Below are 26,693 nucleotides of genomic sequence, written 5' to 3' on the forward strand. Positions count from 1 at the left end.
AGCTTTTTTTTTTTTTTTTTTTTTTTTCTTGGCAGAGGCGCAAAGCTTGGGGCTAGACAAGCCGGGCTCGGCCACCCGCATCTCCTGGGGCTCCCCCTCCGCTCCCTGGCGGAGCGGGGCGGCCTCTCCCTCTCCCTGCCCGCGGTGCGGGGCGCTGCGCTCCGCTCCGCTCCGGGGCCGCCGGCGGCAGGCGGCGCACCAGCAGCAGCAGCAGCAAGAGGAGGAGGAGGAGGAGGAAGGCCGGCCCCCTCTCTCCGCCCGGAGGCGCAGGCAGAGGGCGCTTTCGCCATGCGCGGCCCCAGGCGCCGTGCACCCCCCGGCCGCGCCGCCGCTGACAGGCGTCGGGCGAGCGCTGTGCGGAGCCCTGCGGGCCGGGCCGGGCCCCGCGGGAGGGCGCGCAGGGGCCGCGCCGCCAAGGGGGAGCTGCGGGTGGCTGCGCCGTGCCGCTCTCCTTCCCTCTCTCTCTCTTTCCTTCCCTCCTCCTCCTCCTCCTCCTCCTCCTCCTCCTCTCTGCGCTTTCCACCTCCCCTGCTCCTGAGTGAGCGCGGCCTCGGATGTCCGGTTTCCTGGTGGGTTTTTTACCTGGCAAACTCCGGATAACTTCGGTGAGAATCCGCAAAGCGGCCGGGAAAGTTGGGAACTCCCCTGCAGGCGTCTAGGAGCTGCTGCTGCTGCTGCTACCGCATCTTCTCCATCCCGCGGATTTTACTGCCTTGGATATTGCGAGGGGAGGGAGGGGGGGACAGGACAGCGAAAGCCGGGGTGGGGAGAGAGAGGACGAGAAGGAGCCCCGCAGCTCTGCCCGCATTCCTCCGCCCGCCCCGCGGCCCCCCGCCCTGCCATCTTAGCACAATGCACTTGCTGGAGGTGCTCTCCCTCGGCTGCTGCCTCGCTGCCGGCGCCCTGCTCCTGGGACCCCGGCAGCCGGCCGCCGCCGCCGCCTACGAGTCCGGCCAGGGCTACTACGAGGAGGAGCCCGACGCCGGGGAGCCGAAGGTAAGGCCGTGCCCCGCGGAGGATGCCAAGCTTGCCCCACGGGGCACCGGGCTCCGAGCCCCCTTGGGTGCGCCGCTCATAAGTCGTACCGGCGAGGAAAAGAGATTGGGGAGAAGGGGAGGAGGGGAAGAGGTGTTCTAGGAGGGAGGGAAAAGAAAAAAAGAAGGCTGCACAGGGAATAGCCGCATTCCCAAAGAAACGCGAAGCATCTGATGGGCAGCCCAGAGGCTGCGCGTCCCGGGGATGGGGATGGGGATGGGGCTGTGCCCGGCAGCAGAAGCTTTCCCGAGCCGGCAAAGCTCAGGGCTTCTCCGGCATGAGAGAAGCTGGGGTGTCCCGGCAGCGCCGGCGGCTCCCTTCAGCGGGCTGAGGTGCAAGGAGCCCGGTGCTGCTGGAGGAAGGGCTGCGAGAAGCAGCTGGGCACAGGGATGGAGCAGTGAGGAAAACGTGGGGGACGGTGACAGCAGAAATGGAGACTTTCCACTTGTTGAAAAGTCTCTCTTGGAGCTATTGACACTTCGGATGACTTAGTGCTGCGTGACAGCGCGTACAGAAGGTGTGATGTGACACACCAATCTGAACCTTGCCCAGGCATGTGGATCGGGTCCTGATTAAATCCTCCAGTTCTAATCACAGATACTTGCAGGGCCGCCTTAACTTCTATTTGCATAGGAAATTTTGTAACTTAGTGTTTGAGTACATCTCAGCAGTAATTGTGGTTTTGCAGTTCTTGGTATGCTGATGCGTAAAAATGATGCATAGAATGTGATTGTATATGAATGTGACATTATTAGATAGACCTCTGAAGTCTGAGCTTTGTAACAGCTCTTCCCCTCATCTCATTGTTTTGAAGACTTGTGTCATGCTTTTGGAAAGCAATCAGGATCGAGTTTATTCGTTATTCATTTGGCGGGGGGAGTGTGTGGATTACAAGCTGAGCTGGTATTCTGACTTCTTTTTTCTAGGTTTGCAGTGATAGTTTTGATTTGGTTGGAGAAATAAACGTAATGTAACAGTGCTGTTTGGTTTACTGAACAGGAGTTTTGGGAGTTTTTACAGTAGCTACATGGGAAGTCAAGTGTTGACGGTGTACACATTAGCTGTACATGTAGTTTGGATATCCAGACTGTTGCAGACCATATGTTGTTCACAGGCTTCATGCATTTCAAGTAATATTCTGTATGGAGAAGGTTGCTGAGTATGTTGTAGTCTCCCTCCAAATATTTTAATTACCAATGAATGTTGTCAATTGTAATGTTCTAAATGCTAGTATGCTGTCAGCTTTCCTATTGCTTAAATGTTTACTAGGTACTCCTCAAATCTAAGTATTAAAAGTTAGGAACACAAAATAAACCTGGTCACTCTTATCACTTAGGCTATTAAAAAAAAAAAAAAAATTACAAAAGGGTAAAAATACCTGGACTCTCTCCAGCATGTGACTGACTACAAGCCAGTGAACTGAGTGAAACTGATGCTAGAGGTGTGTGCCCTCAGACTATCTTGCGCTGAAAAGGTAGGGAAAAAAAAAAACACAACAAAACAAAACTGGAACATGGTGCATCCTTTGCACACTGAAGTGGCTGAGATCGAACAGCTGATTGTGAAGAAATGCCAGAGTGATGCCGTGCATTCCCATGCACGTGTTGTAGGCAGTCACTGTGTTTCTTAAAGAAACTTCAAAGTCTTTCAGAGCTGCCGCTGTAGAGCACCGTACAGAAGTGCAAGCACTCCCTGGAAAGAAGGGAACTGTGAACAAACCAAAGGAAGAAAGGTCAAGAGACAGGGAAGTGAGTGGGATAGTGTGTGTTAAGCTATAACATTAACAGAAAAGTGTTTTTGTGCCTGGCTACTGGTGAGTAGCAGAGAGTGAGAGAGAGTGTGCATCCCAGCAGGCTTAGTCACGTTGGGAGACTTTAGCTGGGAGTTTGTTGCTTCTGGTGGAACTGTTGGAATGAGTGAGTATTGTGCACAGTTGTTGCTGTGATGAGAGAATGTGGGATGACTTTCTCAAGTAATTAGAAAGGATTAAATAAGTAAACTGTAAGTAATTGTTTCAAGGAAAATATGATTATATTGTCAGTAAAAAGATATTTGCTTGAACTTTCTGAACTTGAATGAAAAATGCATGATCACTTCTGTTTGTAGATACTACGCTTCCTCTGTTTTAACTTTCTACCCCATACTGCTGCATTTTATTCTGATGCCTAAGTGCAAGTTATATAGCCTTTTGGGTTGACATTTTTACAACTTTTATTCCTCTTTGCTTCCTATTTTAAGAAGGTCAGCTTTAGAAATGTTTCTCTAGAGTATGGGTGAAGTTGAGGGTCCTCCAACACAGGAGGCAGAAAATAGTGTTGTGTTTTTATGCAGGTGAGTGTTATGTATTAGTTTTGTCCTGGAGATATGCAGCAACTTGGAAGCATTACAGATAAAAATAGTAGTGCGTCTTCATACATAGCTCTTGCAAAGGCATGCTCTGCTGCAGCTGGCCACCGATAAGCTTGTGCAACACTGCCTCCTCTCCCTTTTTTTTTTTTTTCTTCTGCCAAAGGATAGTGTTCATTATTTGACAAGATTACAGGGCCCAGATTAAGATTTCTCAGATGAACTGTCTGATCAGTGGATGGGGAGCGACCCTTGCCCGTAAATCATCTCCTTCAGATTTCCTGCACCACCAGGGAGTTCCCCCAGCACACAGAACCTCACTCAGCTGGCTCCGCTGCCTCGTCCCCTGGCACCCAGCCATGCCCCTAGTGCTTCATGCCTGTGGCACGTCTTTAAATCGACAACATGCAGCGAATATGTGCTGCCTACCCAGGAGGTCAAAGTGTACTTAGTAATAATAATAATACCTTATTGTTTGGCAAAAGCTTAAAAACGAGCTAGAGGGGCTATGTGGGCATTTTGGGTATGAACTAAAATTCTGAAGTTACTGAAATGAAGGCGTGACAGTGGCATGTACTTAGACTGAATTAATGGGAATGTGGTAACAATAGCAGGAATAGGTTATTATGGTAACAATAGTGGTAACAGTAGCACAGTAACAATAGTGAGGAAGAAGCTAGTGACACAGCTGGGAAGTCTTGCTGAAGTCCCACCTTCGTCTTGCTATGTAGTCAAACGTTTAGGATTATGTGGCAATGCAAAAGCAGTGTTGATCAATTGTTCCACATCAGTTCAGGCAGTTTGAAACTATAAATACACAAGAATTCTTAGTTTTGCATTAAAATTTGAATAACAACTGAAAATTTGATTTTATTTCACTGTTTTAGGTGTGTCCCTGAAAGTAGCAATGGGGCCCCTCTGTGCACACAGCCATACAGAACAGTCTTTGTGCTTTGATTTTGTGGATTTTTTTTCTTTTCCTACCCTCATGAAAATAGGTGCCCTTACATGAGCTCCCATTATCTTGGATGCTATCTCTGCTGAGACATGCCTTTATCATCTTAATTTTATTTTAAATCTGACCTAATCATAAAGTGCTACCAGTTGATGGCTAATGATGTTTAAATACCATTCATGTGGGAGTGGGAGGAAAGCAGTCTGTCAGAGTCTGAGACTTCTTCCTTTTCCTACATCCTGATGGTATCTCAAATCTACCATGCCATGGCCAGCTCTAAGTTTATGAAGTGTGCCTTACTCTGTGCCTCAATGCTTGCTACGCACGCTAGTAAGAAATGAGGCTGGGTTTTCCGGTCTGCTAGAGCACTGCTATTTTTCATAAACCTCATGCCCAGTAATCAAGCAGTGCTAAAATGAATAGGCAGGGAGAAGGTTATTTTTCTTCTGCTGTTACTATTTTGTCTCCTGCAACTTTTTATAAACGTGGCCACTCTTTTTTCAGATGAACATGCAAAGATGCTATCTTTTTGGGAGGCATGACTTGTATCAAATGCAACTAGATGAATCTGAGTAATGTAATAGGACCTACTGTGAAGACTAAGTAGAGCTTCTGCAAGTGAAATTGTTAAACCTTTGCCTAGTTTTCTGTGTGAGGAGAGTACAATACTAAGCTCCAAGAGCTCATGGCACTTCCTAGTTCTTGGTGTATGTACGTGCATTCCTGGGTATCTTGTGTAAGCACACTTATGTGTCTGTGAGGGATTTCACAGGATTGCTGCTGACAAATAACCGCGTTTCTGAAGGCTCTAAAAAAACCCTTTGAGGATTATTTTAACTAACTGCAGTGCTTGAAGGCTTACAGAAACATCCCTTCAAAAATATTATTTTTAAGCTCATTTAGGTTTAACGTCTTTTAAGCTTCTGCATGTTCTTCAAGGGTGTGTGTTCAGTTATTTTGGAAAAAATAAACCAAGACTTGCTGTTTTTGCTGTTGTAGCTAGAGTGGTGGTTATAATCATCTCCCGTTGATACCCTGCATCCAGAATAGGCAGTCTGGCTAGAACCTCATGTTCAGCTGCTGCCTTTTTGAATGTGGTCAGTGATTCATTAAAACAAAATGCTTGGAACAAAGGAAATCCATATGAAGTCAGACTGGTCTCCTATCAAGTTTAATATCTTTGTTTAATGTAAAAAATGTGCTACAGCTGTGTGTAGAATGAATTATAAGAAATTCCAAGTAAGGTTGTTGTTTGAAAGATGTAAGCTCCTTCAGAGTTGCAGAAGAGTTATGTCTTATAAAGTCTTGAATTTTGTTTAGTAACTGGGATAAGTATAGTTTCATTAACTATTATACATATTCAACAGCTGTACTTTGGGAGGAAGGGATTTCCATCCTGAGTGATGTTTAAGTACCATGCACATATAAGAATCTTTGTCAAAGACAGTAATGGCTGCGTAAATTGCAACAGAGTTTTAATTTAAAACATTGATAGCTTAGAGGGATCACGAAGGGATTGTCTCAATTCTTATTTTATATGAATTTGTCAGCTTTTTTTCATAGTATTAAAAACTGTTTTCTGTTTATGTCACCAAAAGATTTTTCCAATGACTCAATATTAATGCATTGCTCTGTTTGCTCTCCTTTGCATTTCAGAATTTCGTTGTGAAGTAGCTAAATCATAAGTCATTTACTCTTCTGTTCTCATGTTGTCATCATTGTAAATCAATCTCTCTATCTCTTTCATATTTTTTTTTTAATTTTCTTGATTTTCTTTAGCCATCTTTTTAAGATGGCTAAAACTCCTTGCAGATATTTAGAGAGTTTATTTGCTGGTGGAATGAATATTTTGGTAAGGTGCTCCAGTTAGCAAAGTAACCAGGAGGAATGCAGTTCATTCAGAAGGAAAATAAAAAGCACAAGAAAAAACAGCTGACAACTGGAGGGGAAAAAAAATCTAATAGTAGTAGTTAGTAGATTTTGGCTAGGCTGTAGTTCTCCCCAGGTATAGGTGACTTCTGTTTTTGTCATCTTCTTACAGGATGAGTTGTCTTCCTAGGAGTGGTTACTGAGTATTACAGAAGTAGTAGTTACCTCTGTATGGAATTCTTGGTTCCTTGATTGGGGTTAACTTCAATGAACATTGATTGTGGAAGTTAACAACACAAATTTTCTGATATCGCCATCACCCTGAACCCTGTTGAAGTTGGTTCAAATCCTGTTCCTCATAGAAAAGAGCAGGCCTTTTGTCCTGGGTAAGGGAAAATACTGCAGAAGAGCTTGGAGACCTCTTGGAAGACACCAGAAGGCTGCAGGAGGGTGGTGGTGGTTGTGTCTGGTGTTGTAGATGTTGCATCCCCTGTGTCACTCTTGCATGCTTGTGGCTGTGTTGTGACATAAGCAATTTCAACAATGATATGACATCTGCCTGTGTCATCCAAAGCAAAGTCCTTTACACCGTATAATGTCTTCAATTTTTGACTCATCCAAGATCTGTGCTCAGTTGCCAGAGAGAAAAGAGCAATTTATCAGAGGGGATTACTTCTTTGAACAGTAGTTGTGCTTGATAATTTCCTCAGTCTTTTCCAAAGGAAATCTGTAGCACCCCCACGTGTGAAATTTCCAGGACTTTGTAAAGATGTAAAACTGTAGATTTCCTACTAGAGATTATTCAGAAGAAACAAAAGTAATCCCTAGCTGCCCTTCAATTTTCTTTGACTGCAGAATTTGTCAGACCCAAATGTATTTGTGGTGGACTGCTCCAGCTGTCTAGAGTGTACTTGCCGCATCACACTATTTACAGCCAAGTTGCAATACTTAGAGCCAAGAGAAAAACTGGCCAAGTGAAACTTCACACGTTAGCTGCTGTCTACTTACTCATGTTTGTGATTTGGGGGTTTTATGGGTGTGGTTTTTGGTTTTCCAGATTGGCCAAGAGAGATGCAGCTAGTAGTAACTTCTGCAGTCTGCTGAAAAAATAACATTCTCATCAGAGAAACAAGGAAAAACAATTGTAGAGGTTGAGGTATTACTTCCAGGTCAAACATTAGTTTTGGCAGAGCTTTTGTAATTCTGATACAAGAGCCCATCCCTCCTTTTCCAAATAGGTGGCTTAATGTTTGTTACCTCCAAGTATCCGTATACACAGCCATGTGAGGAAAGTTTGATAGTTGTTGTGTGCCATGTGCTGCCAACAGATGTTGGGATCCAAGTTCCTGCTCCACTGACTGTAAGTCCAGTTTTGTGGGATTCTTGCTGGTGAAGTGGTTGATGGCAACTTGCAGGGATTCCCTTTTATGAGCCCCCTGGGACCCAAAGCCAGCCCAAGCAGACAATGCTGTGAACCTGTTTTCATGTTCAAGGTGCTCATAAACACCAAGACGAGGAGTTGTGGACTTGGTTTCACATTTATTTGCACTTAGAAGTGCTCTAAAAATTGAACTCCAGGAACTGCCTTGTCCAGGTGCTCTCACTTTGAGCTGTATACATATTACAGAAACTTAACATGGAGAAAGAAAAATTTCTGAATAGCTTAAAATATAAGGAGAGCCTAAACCAAATAAAACTTTAAGTGGAAATGTGCTTGAACGGCTTTGCTTTCGTTTATTCATTTGGGAGTGGGATGGGGGGAGAGAAATTTCTACAATTCTTGGATATCATTTTGGTATGTTTTAAAAATAAAAATCAGATTTTCTCTGGAAATCTTGCCTTTATTGCTCTGAGAACTCACCACAGACTTGATCTCTCACTCTTCTTAACCAACATCTGCTAAGTATCGCAAACTGCAGCAGCATTGTATTTTCTGTAATCTGGAGACTAAGATGACACCATGAAAAGTGGGTTTCACTGGAAGTCCAAAAAAAAAAAAAAAAAAGCATTTGCCTTTCTTATCCCTAAAAAGGATAGTTTATTTGATGTAATACTGATGAAAAAATCTCTGCTTGCTTCCAGTCTCTCTGTTACTTGGAGAACATCACTCCTACTATTTCTCTTTATTTCTAATGCAGAAAAGGCAAATTATGTAACATCAGTTGTTCTGGTTATGGATGTTTGTATCTGGCAGCAGACAACTTGATAGAAAAGAAACATTGCCTGTGAATTTAATAGTGCCAAGACTCTAGATAGACACACTGTGTATCCCTTTCAGAATTCCTACTTACGGTTAGAGTGACAGAGTAATTAACCAAGGAAACTAAGAGATGTACTTGTGAGGTAGCGGCTTACTGACATTTGTCTCTTGCCTAGGGACAGATGTTTCCAAATAAAAGCAGAGCCTATGACTTCCTCTTCTCCCCATCTGCTCCCCAGCAAGTCTTGCATAACAGGCAGAATGCTGCTGTGGTACAAACATGACCATTTACTTCATGTTTCTTTTTTTTGTTATTCATGGATGTCAAGGCACTCTTGTTAAGATCTCAATATTTCTTTTTGGTAAGGATTTTTTTATTTCCTTTATATCTTCAGTATTGAATATTCTGTTACTTGGAAGAAGTCAGATAATCTTGCTAATAATCAGCAGGCTGTTATTTTTGAATCACTGTAGGTTCAGTAAAGATGGAGAAGTGTTTTTTTTCCAGGAAGGAAGATAGCAATGGACAATTATTTTGTCCTTCTACTTGGGCGTGTTTCTGGCTGTCTATAGAGGAACAAAATGTCAGTTTCATTTTAAAATACCAAGAACCATGACGTACGGGCCACTGGGCACACCTTTTAGGAGAACATTAACAGTGACATGACTGCGTATCATGACTGTTGGCCTGTGTCCTTTGTAGTTTCATATCCTTTCACAGAGGTTTCATCTAAACTGTCGGGCAGCAGAAGTCAAGAAGTTAGGCTCAAAATCAAATTTCCAGGGGATATCCTTGATGGACCATTAGTGGTGCTGAATCTGGGGCTTCTGCCTTGTGTTCCCAGGTGTACCTATGGCATGAGAACATACTTTTTTGAACATACAGTTCGGAAAGGTCTGCTTACTTGCTGCTCAGCAGAGCCCAGCAGCTTGGGCAGCTCTTGGCTGTGTGACTTTTCCCCTGCCAAACAGTAACACCATAGTGCTGGGCACGTGAAATTGTCTGGACCATCCTTAGGAGGGGATTTGCTGTGTCTGCACTGGGGAAGGTGGGTTTGATAGCAGTCTGGGCTCAGGTGAAGATCAGGCTGTCTCAGAATAGCAAATTGTGCTATATAGTGGTGTCTTTGCAGGTACAATTCCTTCCTAGGACTGTGGCAATCAAAAAGACTAAATGCAGCCTGTGCAACTAAAAGGGGTGGAAAAAATGCTTGCTTGTTTTTGTTGTTTTTTCTCCTTACCCAATAAGAGCCTACCTATTTTGCCCTGATCATCAACTGTGAAGAATGATCAGGATCCTTAAGATTAATGAGAACCCTGCTTGTTTTCTTCTCTGGGTGGCTGGCTCAGCAAGTGATCAAATCACTAGAAACAAAAAGGAGTAAAGCCCTGGAGAGGAGTTCTGAGTACTTTATTATTCCAAATAGCAGTGGAAGGACTGATAAGGCAGTAAAAGCATATTGAACTGCGATCTTGCAGCAGGAAGTAGATGGGGAAATGGGGAAAGTAGCGGGGAAGGATTTTCAGAGGCCAGGACCACATTCTTCAAAGGAAGGGAGAATTAGGATGCCTTATTGCATGAGGTAGAACCAAAGAGTTAAGCAAACTCTAAGCTGAACAGTCGTCATTAATCTGGATTAATGGCATAAAAAGGTCTTTGTAGTAATGAAACTCTTTGAATATCTTAGCATAGCTAACAGTTTCAGAAAATTAATGAAACTTTCAAATCCTCATCTCTTATGACAGATGGATGATCTGTGTTTTTCTCTTGAGCCTTTAAGTCGATGTGTTATTCTGATAGTTTGCTTGTGGTATTTATTTTGAGTATTGAAGTGACATTAAAGTAGAAGAATGGTGGCTGTACCTGGTCAGACAAAATGCCTGGTTAGCCCTTTATGTTCTTGTGATGAGGAGCAGTCTGCCATGCTTCTCCCCGAGTTTGTTCCACCTGTAGCCAGTAAGACTGTTCCCACTGAGTCCTGATCCCCCAAAATTTCTTTTCTAACCTCTGTCTGGTGAGCTGCCCTGCTTGTCCCCTGCACATAGCATCCAGCTGGTTTGTCCCCATACCATGCCATGGAAACAGCTCAGCGGGTTCATGAGCTGTTTGCTTTGTTTCTTCTCCTTTGCATCCCACAGAGCGAGCTCAGGGGAATGCCTGCAGCCCTGGTGTGTGAACATGTACTTGCTGCTGGTTCCATGGCCAACTGGGGACTTAAGCTGGAAAATTTTGACAGCAAGCATTGACAGGGGCAGTGGAGAGAGACGCTTGCAGAGTCTTGGGCTCATGATGTTTTTTTGGAGTGAGAGGGCAACCATGGTAACATGCACCTGGCTACAGCCACTCTGCTGGCCCTTTCAGTACCTCTTAGGTTGTTTTTTGGCTGGGCTTTTTCTTTCCTTTTTAATTTATGCCCTTACCATCTAAAGCCTTGCCAAATTACAGGACCTACTTGACAACCTCCTTCTAAGCAAACGAAATGGGAAGTGTCACGACATGCTTACAGACTGCTGGCAGCAGGGTAGCCTGTGGGCCTCACCCCCTTAAATGATGGGGGGAAGTATTTTTCTAATGTTTCACTTGACTTTTCTGTGTGTTATCCCACACAGAGGCTTTTGACATCAACACCTCTTTGTATTAAGAACTTTAGTTTTGAGTGGCTGTTCTGTTTGTTTATATGTACGTATAAATGTTATACATATATATATATATATAATGACAATATTATATATATAATATATATATATAAAACAACAATGAAACTGAAAGCAATTTGTCTTAAGCCTGACACTTGTGAGTTATGTATGAATCATCCCTAGTCCTTATCCTAGACAGAGCAGGGAACAATTTTGTCCATGCCACTTGTGATTTTACTGCGTTCTCTCCTTAGTTGTTCTTTTCCTGGCTAATAGTCCTTCATTTATATAACATGCTTTTGGTAATGAAGCCGCTTCTTACCTTTGATCATCTGACTTCATAGCTTTCTTAATTCTCTGTAAGATGGCAGAACAAGGAGAGGGGAAAGCCAGGAATGCCTGCAGTATTCCGGATATGGGACACCACGGATGTGTGTAGGAACACAATGATGTTTTGTTCTTTTCCCTAATAATTCCACTTATTTTAAGTCTCTTGATTGGAGAGTATTTCGTAACATGTCTGACACAAGTTTGATTAAAGTGCCTCTTCTAAAGAAGTTTTAAAAGTATTTATATTGAAGGATTAGATGGGGGAAGACATTTTGTAGTTATTTTCTTCCTCAAAGTTCTCATAAAAGCTGTTCTTAGAGGCCTCTGTTAAGACAATGTACAGTTATTTAACTTACGTGCTCATAATGCTATGAGTTTTTCTGCCTGCCACATGTGCATGAGAGGTTTAACGGGACTAGCTATCTTCCGAGTTATAAGCCAGTTATAAGCCATGAGTTGTATATTTAATGTTCCTAATGACTTTTTTTTTTTTTTTTTTAAGAAATGTGTTCGCAAAATAATCTGTAAAATATACCAGCAAGCTTGTAAAGGTTGTCTATACCTGTTAACAATAAAACGTGACTCTTGGGCAAGATTTGTGAGAGCTTCGTTATATGCACTAACTAGGTGCATATGACTAAGCAAATTTATCCTGAATCTACCCACCCATGCTTGCAAATTTTCAGATTTGTGCCAAGCCTAGCCTAAAGCATCAAATGTACAAAATGCCCTTCTGAGGTGTGCCTAGACAAGTGTTTTGCCTCTAACAGTCTCAGCAGAGCGTGCTGTTTAGGGAGAACACTTTGGCTTAGTCTCTTTCTGCAAGTCACTCACTTGTGCCGTCCTAACACTCATAGAGGATACATCACTGCCCCTTCTCTTTAGTATCTGTTTATGGACATCTTGTTCATGGATTTGTCTCAGTTCATACTGAAGACAACATAGTAGATTTAGAGCTACTTCAGGCCACGACTGTGACAGGAGTGTCTCTGATTTTGATGACCAGCAATATTTATAAAGAGTTGTTTTTTTTCAGTTTATTTGCTTTCTGAAGCTTATATTCTGTTGGGTTTTTTTTGTTTGTTTGTTTCTTTTTTATTATTATTATTCCTTTAAGTCTTGTGTATCACAAGAATCAGACACAAAAGTAATTTTCAGTAGCGAGAGAAGAAAATTAATGTTTGTTTGGGGATCTGGGATATGTGTCCTGAGATTTTCAAAGTCTAAAGAAGAAACACAAGTGTTATTTGATTCTTTCAAAAAATACTTAAATACAAATGTATTTTGGCCAGTCACAGGGACTAGGGCCAATGTCAAATTGCTTCCTCCCACCCCTCACAACCGCTCTCATTGAGAAGCCACTTTTACTTCAAGCTTTAGACATTTATTATATGTGCAATGTCTTTTCAGTTCCTTTCTGCCTGGGGTTTTGACAACTTTGTGCAGAACTTTTCCAAAGGAGTACAGTACTTTCCCAGAGTACTACAGGTCAGAATCAAAATCTGGGCCTCTTTAAAGATGCTTTGTTGATGGGAACTTTTATTATGGGGTTTGTTTGTAGGAACTTCCACATTCCAAATGTCACTTGATGAGCACAACTGCAGTACACTGAGTACAGGGGTAAAGCAGAGGATCCTAGCTTGGTCTTGATGCCCTACTCCATTTAAAAATGTGGGAAGAGTTGCAGGGATATTTAGAGAAGGAAGGTGAAGGAGTTGGGTTGTCCACACTTAAGTCCAAAATTTCCGTTCATTCCCCCTATCTACTTTTCCAGGACGAAGGAAAAGGTAAGGGAGTTAAAGGAAAACTTTCAGGTAAGGGTTATATATAGTATGAACTTCAGAGGATATCCAGCATTATCCCTTTAGAAACATCTGTATTATCCCAAAGAAGATTCTTAGTTCATCTAGGCTTTTTCTTAATGGTGGATATCTTCCTTCTCCCTCAGTAGAGAAGTGAAGTTTACTTCTCTGAGGAAATTGTGCATTTTGTTAAGGGTTCTGAATGCATTTATGTTTAAATTCATGTGATCATTTGTTAGATGTTGTCTGGCAAGTGATACAGTGAATAAAATGGAAGATAGTCTTTTCTGAATAATCCTCAGCTTCTTATTCTAAGTCTCTGTTCCATGTTTGTGCTAACCTATTACATTTTGCTATTGTTCTACATATTCTTTTACAGAACTCTGAAAACTGTATTTGGAATAACTTCAGTTTTATTCTTTTTTCCTCCATAAATAACATGTACAATACATTCCTCAAAATCCCTGTTATAGTCTTTATCATACAAGCCCTAATTTACAGATTATCTATTTAACAAATGCACTTGTAAAGGCTTACATTTTTATAATCGCCGTCTATTTAATTTTTCAACTGCCTTATGAGGAAACTATAAAATTGAAAGTTTATTCTGAGCCAAAGCAGGGTGTGTTCATTAGCTAACTGGTTTCATTAGAATGGGAATTTCCTTTCTATTTTATGGGTTACAGTGCAGTGTTGAGACTTTTAAAGTAAAGGCAAAGTATTGCTAAGATATGGAATTGCTTATCTTATCGTAAAACTTGCACTGATATCTGAGTAGTAACCTTAAAATAAAAATGGAATTAGTAAACATTGCTTTTGGTAATCATTAAAGTGACTGAATTTCATACAAAAACTATTTTTATCCACTGCTTACCAGTTATTTACCAATGTCCTTCTATAAAATTAGAATCATTTTGCAAGCAGTGTCCTGATACTTTAGCTGGACCAAAATATTGGCTTCAAAGTCTTCTGGAAGATTGAAAGAAAAACAAATTCTACAACCTGTCTGGCTCTACTCAATGCTGATCATAACAGAGGAATTTCTACCACTAATCTGGGGGGCAATTTCTCTGTTTTATTCCAAACTCTGGCAGATCTGTACCTGGGAAAGACAACTTGAGAATTCTACTATATGTGTGTGTGTGTGTATGTAAATATATATATATATATATATAAAAACATTTATATATAGAGAGAATTTTGTTGTTGTTACTAAAATTTTTTTTTTTTTTTTTGAGTAAAATAGGTTTTTATTTGGCAGCAAAATCTCCTGTTGAACTTTTTATGTTTATGTGGAAGAAGTTACAATATATGAAGTAAAAGATGAAGGCAAAACTTTACATGGAAGTAGTTCTTTTCTTAGTGTAACATGATCTGATCTTCAATTTATATTTACCACTTTTTTCTTATATGTGTGTAAAGTTTAGTGACAGTGCAGTGAAGGACTGGTAATACTGGACCACATTACTAATTTAACTAGATTTGGCTAGTCATCCATGTTTCCAGCAGAAGGTGGCCCAGGAACGGGGAGAACCAGGGAGATATTGTTAATTAAGTTTGTAAATAGGTTAATTACTGCAATAATGTTAATTCTGCTCCTGAGCAGCTAAAATTATCCTGATAGTTTGTACAGCCACCCCATCCCTTGGTTGGTTATTATTTGTCCATGTCGAATGGAGGCAGTTGTCCAAAATGTTTTCTATAGAAGTACTCTAAATAACATGTGACCTATATTAAACTAAGGAAGAACATACACGTATAAGCAAGTACTTGCTTCCCTTTTACTTTATACCCAGGCTGACAGTGACATGAGTTCGGCATCTGGAAACCTTTCTCTAGCTATGCTGAAGAAGATTTAGGGTTGCTATTTTGCTGTCATTCCACATGGATAATGTACCACCCTAAAGCCAAGCTAAATCTACCTATATAATAGTACTGATGGACACTGCAACTGTGGTATATGAAAATATGTATTAGATTGCTATTCCAATAAAAATCAAGCATTCAGAATTTACAAAATGACAGAATTAAAACCAATGCTAGAACTAAAACTAAAATTAAAGTTTTTATTTTTTTTCCCAGTGTTATATTAACACTTTGGAGTTGAGTAATTTCCAGGGACTTTGAAAAGACTACCAAAAACGCTCCCAGTTGTATCATCTGTACCTGATACAGTGTTTTCAGTGGGCATGGGCCTGTATGACCAGCTTCCAGGAGTGTTGGGAGCTCTGTCCTCCTTTCCCTGCTGCCATCCCACATCCCGTCTGGTTCCACCCACCATATTCAGCCTGTTTCTCTATATGGCACAATGGGGCTTGGGGTTAGGGAGTGTTAAACCACACCAACCTAGTTGCTTCCACCTTCACCACAACACGTTAGCTGAGCTGAATGTAATCTGGGAGCTGGCATCACTTTTTTCCTACTTCCCTGGCTCTTTCTTCTGACACCCAGTTGCAAACTCTAGCTCCCTTCCCTCTCCTGGTGTCCTTCCTTTTTTACCATCTTCCTCTCAGGGTGGACAGCCTTTTTCTGCTTTCTATTCCCTTACACTCAGGTTTCCCCCATTCATCTGCCTGCTCTGGAATTGCCCAAGAGAGAAAAATCTCACTGCTGTGACCTCATAACCAGCTGCAGGCCAGAACTCTACACACACGGGGAAGACAGCAGCTTCAGGGAGAGCCTATTGATCCTTGGTTCAAGCTTTCTTGCTTTAGCAGAGTAATCTGCCAAAGGCTCTGTTAGAAATTTGTGAGCTGCAATGGTTAGAAAACTTATCTGTTGGGCAAGTTTTACTAAAGATAATAAAGCATGCCCCTAAGGCACCCTCTGTGTTTCTTTCTCTTCTCTATCACTCCAGATCATACTTCTCTGTCAGTTTAAGATGCTACAAATCTCCAGAGAGGAGGCTGCACAATTTTAATGTGGACAAAAAGCAGGCTTTAGGACAGACCCACATTGGAAAAAATTGAGCTTCAGGTTAAAGTCTGTCAAAATCTTTGAATAAACAACTAGAAACAAGGTCTTATAAGTGAAAAAATGGGACCAGGTCCAGCTGAAATTAACAGCTTAACCCAGTGTTGTTTGGTACTGCTAGCCAAAATAGCATTCCTGTTGCCCACCTGCTTATTTGTCCCTGCTGGAGAGCCTGTGTAAGTCTGTTAGGCCACGTTTTCAGTCTGTTTTACCTCTTGACTTTATATGTGCTCAAGGACATGGGGGGTGCAGGAATAAGTGGCTGGGAGCAGACTGAGCAGAGCATTGGTTGTGGTGTTAGCCCAGGGTATTTGTTGAGCAATAACTTCAGATCACAGCCGTACAACTAACTCTGTCACGAGGGCCTATTTTCTTTTTATTTTGCAATGCACTATGAAAAATAGCAATAGAGCAGAAAGTGTCTTGAAGGATGCAGTAATCCTTTGAAAAACACCTGTGGTTATTGGCTGGATTTATCTCACTTTATCTGCCTAGTGGTTAAGTAACTGATTCATGCTGTCTGGACTTCTGTATAACTAGAAGACAGAGAAAGGCACCTGTGAGGAATGCAGGACACTATCTCATCGGCTACTGTTTCAAGTTGTTTTCTAATTTTCAAGTTTCAGAAGTTATCACTTTGAAGTGGGCATATACTGATTGGGGGGTATTAAATGAAATAATTATGTGCACACATGCACCTGTTTCTTACGTAACCAGAGAAGGTATTTTCTGCTCCATCCTTTCTTCTCTGTGTCCTCTTTGCTGAAGTTGGTGAAGCTAGATGCAGTGCTGAAGTATCGCTTGTAGTTTAAATCCTGTCGGTTGGTGTGGAGTTATAAATAGCAAGTGGCTGAAGGAGAGGGTGACAGGGGTAAAGAAAAGCAGCAGCAGAGGAGAGAGGATGAAAGTGAAGGGGAACAGCCATGCAATTATTCCCTGAGCTCCAGCAATATGCAGCTAGAAACTAAAGCTAATACGAACACTATATACCAAGATACTCTAGGCTGAGAGAGTCTAAAGTATATTTGAAAACAGTAAATAAACTGTGACTTAGATCAATACATCTGATACCTAAAGTCAACTGTTGTCTTTATTAGTGTTCAATGCTAATACAGTGGTATGAAAGGGGAGATAATTTTAGTATGGTATTTCCTGAGGTCATATACTTTTATTTTAAAGTATTGTTCTGTATCCGGATGCCGTTGCTTAATTTAGCTCTAACTGTAGAATAAAATGATGCTGTTCCCACCCTTGTATGTATAGGCACACATGCATGCACACACAAAATGTATATATATCCATATATACACATAGGTATGTGTAGACATATCAATACACATAGATTCTTTTAAATATTATTTTCATTATATTTAATGCTTAAAAATGTCAGATAACAATTCTGCTACAGTTGAAGTAAAAATACTTTTTTTTCCCATAAAGTAAAGTCTTGTAATTTTATGGGTTTATTTCCAGTAGGTCAGCCACAATTTGCAAAATTCAGCATCATAGGGAAAATCCATTAAAAATGGAAATAGTCTTTAGAAAGGTATATATTGGAAAAAAATAATTGTCTATTTTATACACTGCCTGAAGCTTTCTTGTCAACTCTAGTAAAGTTGACAAGCCCATGTCAGGGAGACGCATTGCAGACAAGTTATTCAGGAGCTGGTTATTATGTTTGTTACAGTGTTGATAAGATGTTACACTGACATTTGTTAAGAGTACAGGATATTTACTTCCTTTTTATTAATATTTTATAAATGTCAAGTTTTTAGGTCTATATACTCTTAGGTTAATATACTATTGAAATCTAGTATAATCCAGTGCAGCAAATGTGCATTGTCAGGAAAATGGTTTTTATTTACAGCAGAGACACACCTGCAAGCCAAAGCAGTGTCTTCTTGAAGAGAAGCTTTTCTGTCTGTTAGAAGACTGACTCTCACTCAAATCAGTGTCAGCTCTATTTGATGTGAATGACTAGTAGGCTGTGTTGAGCTAACTTTGGATCCTCTCACTTAATTGTTGTCTTATGTCATTTCATAGTTGTAAAAGTTGATAAAGATATGCATGAGATGTAAGTGATGAACTGAATAACCTTGTTTTTATTAATCTGATGCCTTCAGTTTTGCAGGTCTTTATGTCCTGATCTGCACAGATAGGAGTTCAAGAATGATTATAGTTTGTTCCATAGTTCCTTCCATGATTAAATGTGACTGTTCACACATGTACCTTTAAATACACTCTGAGATCTTTGTAGCTGTGCCAACGAACCAATTGCCTACACTCTCCTAACTTAGATGCCAAACATGTTTTCTCTTTCACTCCTGCTCCTTTCACACTTGCCCTCATTTTCATCCTCCTTTAATAATTTTTTTTTTATTTGAGTGGAAAAATGAGACTTGTGTCACCCTCTCACAGTTATTCGTTTCATTTAAGTCAAAAGTGATTCACAGTGACCTTAGTTGTTTCCCATATTTGTCCCCAAACTGTGAAGTGCAACAGAATGCATCTTCCTGCTTTAAATAGAAAGAAAGATGCTTTAAGTAGGCCATTATTTAAAAAAATAGTCAATTTGTACTTTGTACTTGAAATGTTGTTCTCTACACTAGCACTCCAAGTGGTAGTTTCATAGAAAATATGACAAATGAGTAACACTGAATGCAACTCCCTGCATTTCCCACTCATGGCGTGTTTTTGTTTTTAAATGGGAAAAGGCTGTTCAACTTCATTAGAGAGGAAATTGGCAATGAATCAATTAAAACCCTTACTTTAATCCAGTGGAGTGCCCTAATTTTTCAGCATGATAATACTGACCCTGTCAGGCCTCCTTGTTATGACTGGCAATGAGCATTGGCAGAAACGAAGTATTAGATGATACAATGTTGTCTTGAAAGCCTGGAAACTTTATCTTAAAAATAGTTCAACTGATTTACTGTGCCAGCTTGAATGGCCTTAGTAATAAATCACAATTGTGTTTTATATGGCCTATAAAATGACAACCTATAAAGATAGGCAGAGTAAAAAACAAACATACGTTACTGTTGCAAAAGTATTTCCTATGTTATCTGCTACATCCCATACAAACAGTTCCCATTCTGTTTTTAGTGTAAGCCCAAGGTGAACAGAGTATTAATTTAAGAGGATCTCTAAAGATCGTTTAGTTTTGTTTTCACCCTGCTCTTTTAAAATGCATTAAAATAGAGTCCTACGTGTGAAAAACCAGGCAAAACAAAATATAGACTTTAAACTGATGAGACTTAAAACAAAACTGATTTAGGTTGCGTAGGTATTCCTTCAAGTGTTTAAAGTTGAGTACTTGGTAGATAATAAAAGACTATTATGGCAAGTAGTACTAGTAGAAAGACTTAAGGCCACAGGAAAAATTATTTCTATTTGATCCTTCGTTAGAGTGTTGTCACGGGAGAGGTGTCATAAGAATATAGTGCATGTAGAAGGGGAAGAAGTGAGCTGCACCAGGGAAGTACCCTCCTCCCCTCATCTTGATGTCTGTGGATCAGCCTGCCCTGGAAAAGAGGGAAATATAACTATTTCTATAGTTATAGAAATATAATTATGAAAGGAGAGAGAGAGGAAAATAGCTTCTAGGGAGAATCTTAAATAAATGGTGACTGGGAAAAACATGCAGATATCTTTGGTAAATAGAAAATTTCAAGTGGCAAAGTGCATATCAAAATTAAAAGCTGAAGTCTGAAATATTAGTACTTTTTTTTTTTTTTTGAGTGACTAAACTTTGGAATAAACTGACAAGGAAAATTGTGACTTCTTGACAATCTCTTCTGATTATCAAGTCTAGATGCCTCTCAGGTTAAGAGATTTAAAGTTTACAAGATGTTAGATTCAGTGCTGAGATATGGAAATGGCCATTGCACAGGAATTTGAAGTAGGTGATCTATTTCTGTGGTACCTGACTCCTCAAGCACCATACCATCCTTGTACAGGCACATGTAGCATGGCACGTCAAATCCTTCTCAGTCTGACTACAAGTACAAAAAAGCTTAAGACATCAATCAGGGTTGGTATTTCATCAGACTGCGTTGTGAATACTGAGATCTTGAAGGGCTGTGTTTGGAGAGATGCTTCCTGCCGCCTCTCACCCCAGCTTTATCCTTTGGCTTTATCCTTGCAGTGACTCCAGTCTATCACATTTATTATCCGCTCATCCCCACAGGTTTCCTTAATTCCTGTGTTAGAGCTGCTTTATAGCCCTGGCCTCTACAGCATTACATGGCAAGAAGCTTGTGTTGCACAACCAGCTTGAGTGTTGGTGGGGATGTGTAACTAACTCATTTTTCTTTGTTTTTGACCTGTAGTTTGTCTGTTTCTTTAGATTTCTATCAGATTTTATTCTGTGGGAAATAGTGTATAATTATTTTTATCACTTGTGATTTTATAATTCTTGTCCAGAAAGAGCTTGACTTTGTGGGTTGCCATTCTTGTGTTTATGCCTTTGCATTTTGAGATGGGGTGATCTGGTTATGACATGATGTGAGAGAACATGGAAAATATTGGAAATATAATCATACATGACCAAAATGCAATTATGTCCTGTCAAATCAACAGCTAATAGAAGCCTGTTTTATTCAAGTGTCTTCATCCCAAGATGCTCATTAATAACATACAGGTGCCCATCTCCATTGTAACGAATATATATTTCATCACCTGATTGGAGATTGTATGCTGCCTCTTACCTGTCCTTACGTATCCTCTTATAAAAGAAGAATGTGTACTTGTATGATGGACAAATGTTTACTTACATTTCAGTAAGTTAGAGTAGCTATCATCATGATGTGCCTGTTTGTAATTAAGTGAAGAGAGAGAAGCTGTGAACTTCCCATAAATGATATGGTAGGGAGCAAGCTGTAAGAACAATTCAGGCAGCCCCAGCTTGCCTATATTCATATGTAACAGTATCTGAAAAAGAGGACAGGAGGGAGTAAGCTGTAGCTATGTACAGAAGGAATTATTCTAGTGAGCCAAATCCAGTCAGTAATTTGGGCACTTCAGTCCAAACGACCTTACTGGCTTTGGAAGAAGTATCACATTTTTTATTTTTTTTTAATTTTTTTTAGAGTTTTTTTTGTTCTTGCTATGTTGTGGGCTGTGTTTTTTGTTGTTGTTTCTTTTCTTATTTTTTAATAGCATGTGTGAAAGTTCGAACTGTGATTGCCTCCAGAAGTTTTAAGTAAAACAGTAAAGGCCATGTTAGAAGATGAAAATAAGATTTGGCAATATTGCTAAAAGGAAAAAAAAAAAATCTTTCATGCAGTGTTTTGTTTTAGATAATTTGTTTTATAATTAAATGTGGATACACCACTTTTCAGAGACTAAGCATGCCAAGCAACTGAGAATACAATTTATATATTAAAATATCTAAAATTGTTCGGATTTGACTATGGTTTTAAATTGTTAAGGATTTTAAAATAAGAGTTTTTTTTTAAAAAACTACGAGTTTTTTGGCTTATATTCTCTTATTTATTCAGTTGTATATCTCAAATCTATTAAGCCAATTGTTACTATGGGTTTGCACTAACATGCAAACGGAACTTGACCCGTATTGTTGTCATAAAGTGCAGACCTACGTGCAGATTCATGTGTAGAAAGAAACAAAATATGTAGCCAATGTCCCTAGTACAAATCTCACTCCTTTATTGTTGGTTATACTTTTGGGTAAAAGATGAAGGATCTGATCAGTAGTAAGAATGGGGGAAAAAGGAAAACCTGCTAAGGGCCAGACTGTGTGGCCCTGCACTCAGGATATCATGGTTAACCTCTAGGCACTGAACAGATAGGGAGGAGGGAGAAACCCTGAGCAACAGCCAGTTATGGAGCAAGACAATGCCCTGAATTAGGGACTTGGTAAAAATCCCTCGGTGGTTTTGAATTTCTGATAGAAACAGTCCTGAAATACTGGATTCACATTTCTTAGGTGAACTATTAGAATGTATTTTTTTCTAGTCTTCTGAGAAGCACAAAGAAAGTGCAAATGAGTACAGGATGATACTATATTTCCTAAATTCTCCTTACTGCTTTATGAACACAGGCAGTCAAGCTGTTTTCCATCTCTAACCTGTCCTTTCAAAACATGGAGAGTGACTTTTTATTCAGGCAGATAACAAGGGAGAAAGGTTTTAAACCAAAGGAAGACCCATTTAGATTAGATGTTAGGAGGAAATTCTTCACTCCAAGAGTGGTGAGGCACTGACACAGGTTGCCCAGAGAAGCTGTGGATGCTGCATCCCTGGAGGTGTTCAAGGCCAGGCTGGATGGGGCTTTGGGTAACCTGGTCTCGTGGGAGGTGTCCCTGTCCATGGCAGAGGATTGGAAGTAGAAGATCTTTAAGGTCCCTTCTAACCCAAGCTGTTCTATGAAAATCAAAACAATGATATCAGAGAGGAGTTTAGAAAGGAGTGTGTATGCCAAGCAAATGTCCACAAACAGGAGACATGGATCATGCATTTTAGTTGACTCGCATTTGTTTTCTTACTATCAAAGCTTTTCTTTCTGCTTAGTCATAACTTCTGAGTTATGTTTTTATTAGCACAGTGAATAGAAAGGAAAATACCTGTCACTTAGCTATTGTAGTATGCATCTTGAAAGGAAAATAATTTAAATGTATAAGCAGTGTGTTCTGGGAAATCCTGGAGTTTTATACTGTTGAAGGCTTCTGCTTGTGTATTTTGCTTCTTAGCACATCACTTCTGGCTTGGTAGAAAAACTATCCGAGTTAGTGAATCCTTACTTCAAAAAAAAAAAAAAAAAATTTGTGTGCATTTTTGTTGTATGCCTTAGTTGTATACTCACGTAGCAGTATTATTGCAGGGATACTGCAGCTGTGTTAGCATTGTTAAATGTTCCTTAGGTCTTTAAACATGATTGGTCTTGTTGCTCTACATCTTGTAGTAGCAAGGGCAGAACCCTGCCTCAGAAGGCTTTAAAAAAAAATAAAGAAACAGAAGAGACAGAAAAAGCTACACTGCTCTTAGGTTCATTTAACAGTTCTGTGTATATGCTTACCTACTTCACAACTGGAACAATTTGTGATCTACAAGAATAAAATACGACCATTGATATGTAGCTGTAAAATTTATTTTTTTGCAAGTGCTTTAAAATAAAATTGAATTATATTAAAAGCAGGGCCAATATTTTTATTATTATTATTATTTTATTTTCTCTTAAAAACTAGAGATAGTATAAAATAGCAAACACATGAGCTCACTTACCTTAGTCAGGACTTCAGCGATAGCATCTTTATCATAGGGAAGAATTCTTTTTCAAAAGCAGATATTGCAGCTCCATATTACATAATTAGTATGAAAGATGCTTGCTGTAAGTTTAAATTGCCATGCAACTCAAATAGACCGATGATTTGATTTTCACAGTTGCCCAGATTAAAGCCATAATGTGACGCTGAATATATTTTGATGTGATTAATTCATACCTATATCAATTTTAGAACTTAAGAAAGGTTCTGCTGATTGGAAAATCATGGTTCTAAAAAGGCACTTTATTTAAATGCATCATTTAGTTTCCTGTCTGATTCACTTTCCAACTCCTGAAATACAGTTGAGTTGCTTCTGGTATTATGATTTAAGCCTCTACTGTAGTTAAATACTGAAGTGCTTTAAAGCATCATTTGGAAAGTGAAAGAAAGCTGTCATGTTCTAATTGCTCATTTTTAAGAATTCTTATCTGTCTTGTGTTACTCATAGTTAATTTGCTTTTGCTAAAATTTGTTTCTTACTGTGATCATATGTAAGAAAGATAAACTGTAGCCACGCACATAAACTAAATGTAAATAACAATTATCACTACATTATGGGCTTATTTAAACAAAGAAGGTCCATAGCAAAGGCTCCTGTAAGTGCTCCTGTAAACTCTCTTGAGGAGATGACTAACTGTGGACTAGCCTGTATGAATTATTGCAAACAGCAGCAAAGCTGAATGAGTTTGGTTAATGCCCCTCATGTTATTTCCTCTTCTTACATCTTCCACTTCAGATCACTTTCTGTGTAATCCACAGGCTGAAGATTTTTGGGGTTATGAAGGCAGTACTCATTCTTAGAGTCTTAAATCTCATTCTATAGATTCAGGCACCCCACATGTTTGGTTAATCTTCTATCAAAACCAATGGATGTTCCACTACTGATAGCAGTGGGGGTTGGACCAACTTTGTGTATTTGTGTAGCAAATGTCTCTTTCATTGAAAACTGGTATCTGAAAAAGAAGCTTTACTCGTCCAAGCGTGATTTGCAGACTTCATTGCAAATCTTGCATTGTTTTGCACTTGCAAAATGCACTTGCATTGTTTTGTGTCGCATACAAGCTTTTTGTTTTCAAGAGAAGGAAATATGATTTCTGTTTTGCTGTTCCTTCTACTGCCTTACATTATTTGAAAGTAAGATACCACTTTATATTACAATTTACTTTGTATTTCATCAAACTAATAAAATTCAAGATTTTTCATTATTTAAGGTACGTTATTATCACAAAATATTTTATTTAAACAAAAGGGCAAAATAATGTTTGAAAATTATGCCATGATTTCTTTTAATTCTAGTTAAAAAAAAAAAAAAAAAAAACTATTTAGGAATGTATCATCAGTCTAAATGCAAAGCTTTTAATTCAGAAAGATCCTTAATGTTATGTTACGCCTTAGACAGAAGTATTGGTGAGGAGGTGCATGTATTATGAACAAATCATTTTAAGACTACATTTCCTTCTTTTAATGAACTGAAGATTGTTGTAGTGGGTCAATAAATCAAGCAACTGTGAGTGTTTGTTACACAAAGAGCTGGCTTCTGCTGAATGTCTGTGTGATGCAATTTAGAATGGAGGGTAGTCTTGTGGGTAAGCCAGAGATCAGATTTTTATGTAGACCCAGCACAGGGATGGGTGGCTTATGTTTGAATCCATGAATGGAAAAAGTAGCCAGACAGCAATATAAGTGTGTATTGATGACTGAAAGCATTTCACTGCTGTGGTGCTCTTGTTTTATTTACTTAAAGTCTAAGTACATTTCTACCTGTTCTAATATTGACTTTTATATATGCCTGTATATGTTGCGTTACGTGGTTGGAATGGACTTTGTAGTCTGAGAGTTGTCATAAATTCTGCAGACATCAAGAAAACAGAACTACATTTTAAATTGTATTTATACTCCTTATGAGAGTGATACTGCTTCTAAAATAAGCATCTGGAATTATTTCATTAGTCATAAGAAGATCTGTTTACCTTTCATTCTCTCTCCTTACCCATACCCTCTTAAAGTACCAGGTAGCAATATGATAGACAGAGTCTTGATTTTGAAACAGATGTCAAAACAACATTTATTAGGCCTTTTTTTAACTGTAGCACAAAATAATAGTGTAGAAGGACTTGATATATTTTCATAAAGAGATTTTGTCAGCTGCTTATGTAAAACAGATTTATTGAAAGCCAATATACCAATGCTTGTCTGCATTTTTAAAGCAGTTTTACTTTCCTTCATATATATATATGTGTGTGTGTGTGTACACACACATGCATACACTTAAGACCACTTTTTTATGAAATTAAACTCCACTTGTTAGGATCAGGTGTCCTGTAGCTTCCCATATAGAGCTGTCTATACCAATTTTGAACAAATATTTGGTCCACTGAATCTAGTTGAAGCCAGAACAAATGAAATTACATGTCTTTATTTTGTTACATACACTGGAATATTAGTTTGTAACAATTTTTAATAGGATATGCTGGTCTGTTTTCATTAAATAAATTTGTCTTGATTGTTTAGTCTGATTTCATCTGTAGTGGTACAGTTTTACCACGAGATGCTGACTTGATTAAAAGCTTCACAGCATTTTTTTGTTTGCTATTATATGCTCTTCATATGGGACAGTAAAGGGAAGACTGGTACGAGAGAAATAGTAAACTAGTAAACTTTGTTTATGTACAAAGTTTACTATTGTACAAATATCTAGAACAGGGGGATTATTCAACACAACTCTCTTACCTAACATCCAATGTGAATGTTCTTTGCTCTAGATTTAGGTCAACTGCTATCTGTCCTGGTTAATGTGGACAAGCAGAATGGCTTATTTCCTTCTCCTTAGTTCTTAGCCCTTTATTTCCCTTAGACTTCTCTTCTGTAGACTAAACAATGCTAGTTCCTTCAGTTTGTTCCTTGTGGATGTTAACTAGTGCTCAGCTTGTGACTCATAGATCACTGTTTTGGAGAGCAGAGTACAAAGCTGGAATTTCTTCAACTTGTATTTGTCCAATTGAGTATTCCTTCTTGGAGGACAGAACTTAAAAGATCCTGAAGACTGGATATGTCCTAATGAATTTACTATCTCTAGTTTTCTCTGAGTATTTCTCTTGTCTGCAAAGTTCCTTTGGAGTTCCAATCCTGTCTTCCTGTTTTTACAGCTTATCACGAAGGAGTTGGCTGCATATTTTGTAAGCATCTCCCTCTTCCACCACCCAAATCTGTAAATAATATGTTCAGTAGAACAGCACCATGAGTACAGCTGTGTTCGCTTTGACA

The 26,693-nt window shown here is 39.5% G+C and overlaps 1 protein-coding gene across 1 annotated transcript in view; it reads left to right on the forward strand.

The window, feature by feature from the left end:
• The first annotated feature begins 361 nt into the window (after positions 1–361).
• VEGFC (vascular endothelial growth factor C) overlaps positions 362–26,693 on the forward strand; it is a 74,335-nt gene continuing 48,003 nt past the window's right edge. Inside the window, exon 1 of the mRNA XM_082758771.1 lies at positions 362–996. Coding sequence (XP_082614897.1) covers positions 853–996 — 144 coding nt within the window. The 5' untranslated portion in view covers positions 362–852. The remainder of the gene's footprint in view (positions 997–26,693) is intronic.

This window comes from Aythya marila (genome assembly GCF_965140915.1).
Source record: "Aythya marila genome assembly, chromosome: 4".
Taxonomy (NCBI): domain Eukaryota; kingdom Metazoa; phylum Chordata; class Aves; order Anseriformes; family Anatidae; genus Aythya; species Aythya marila.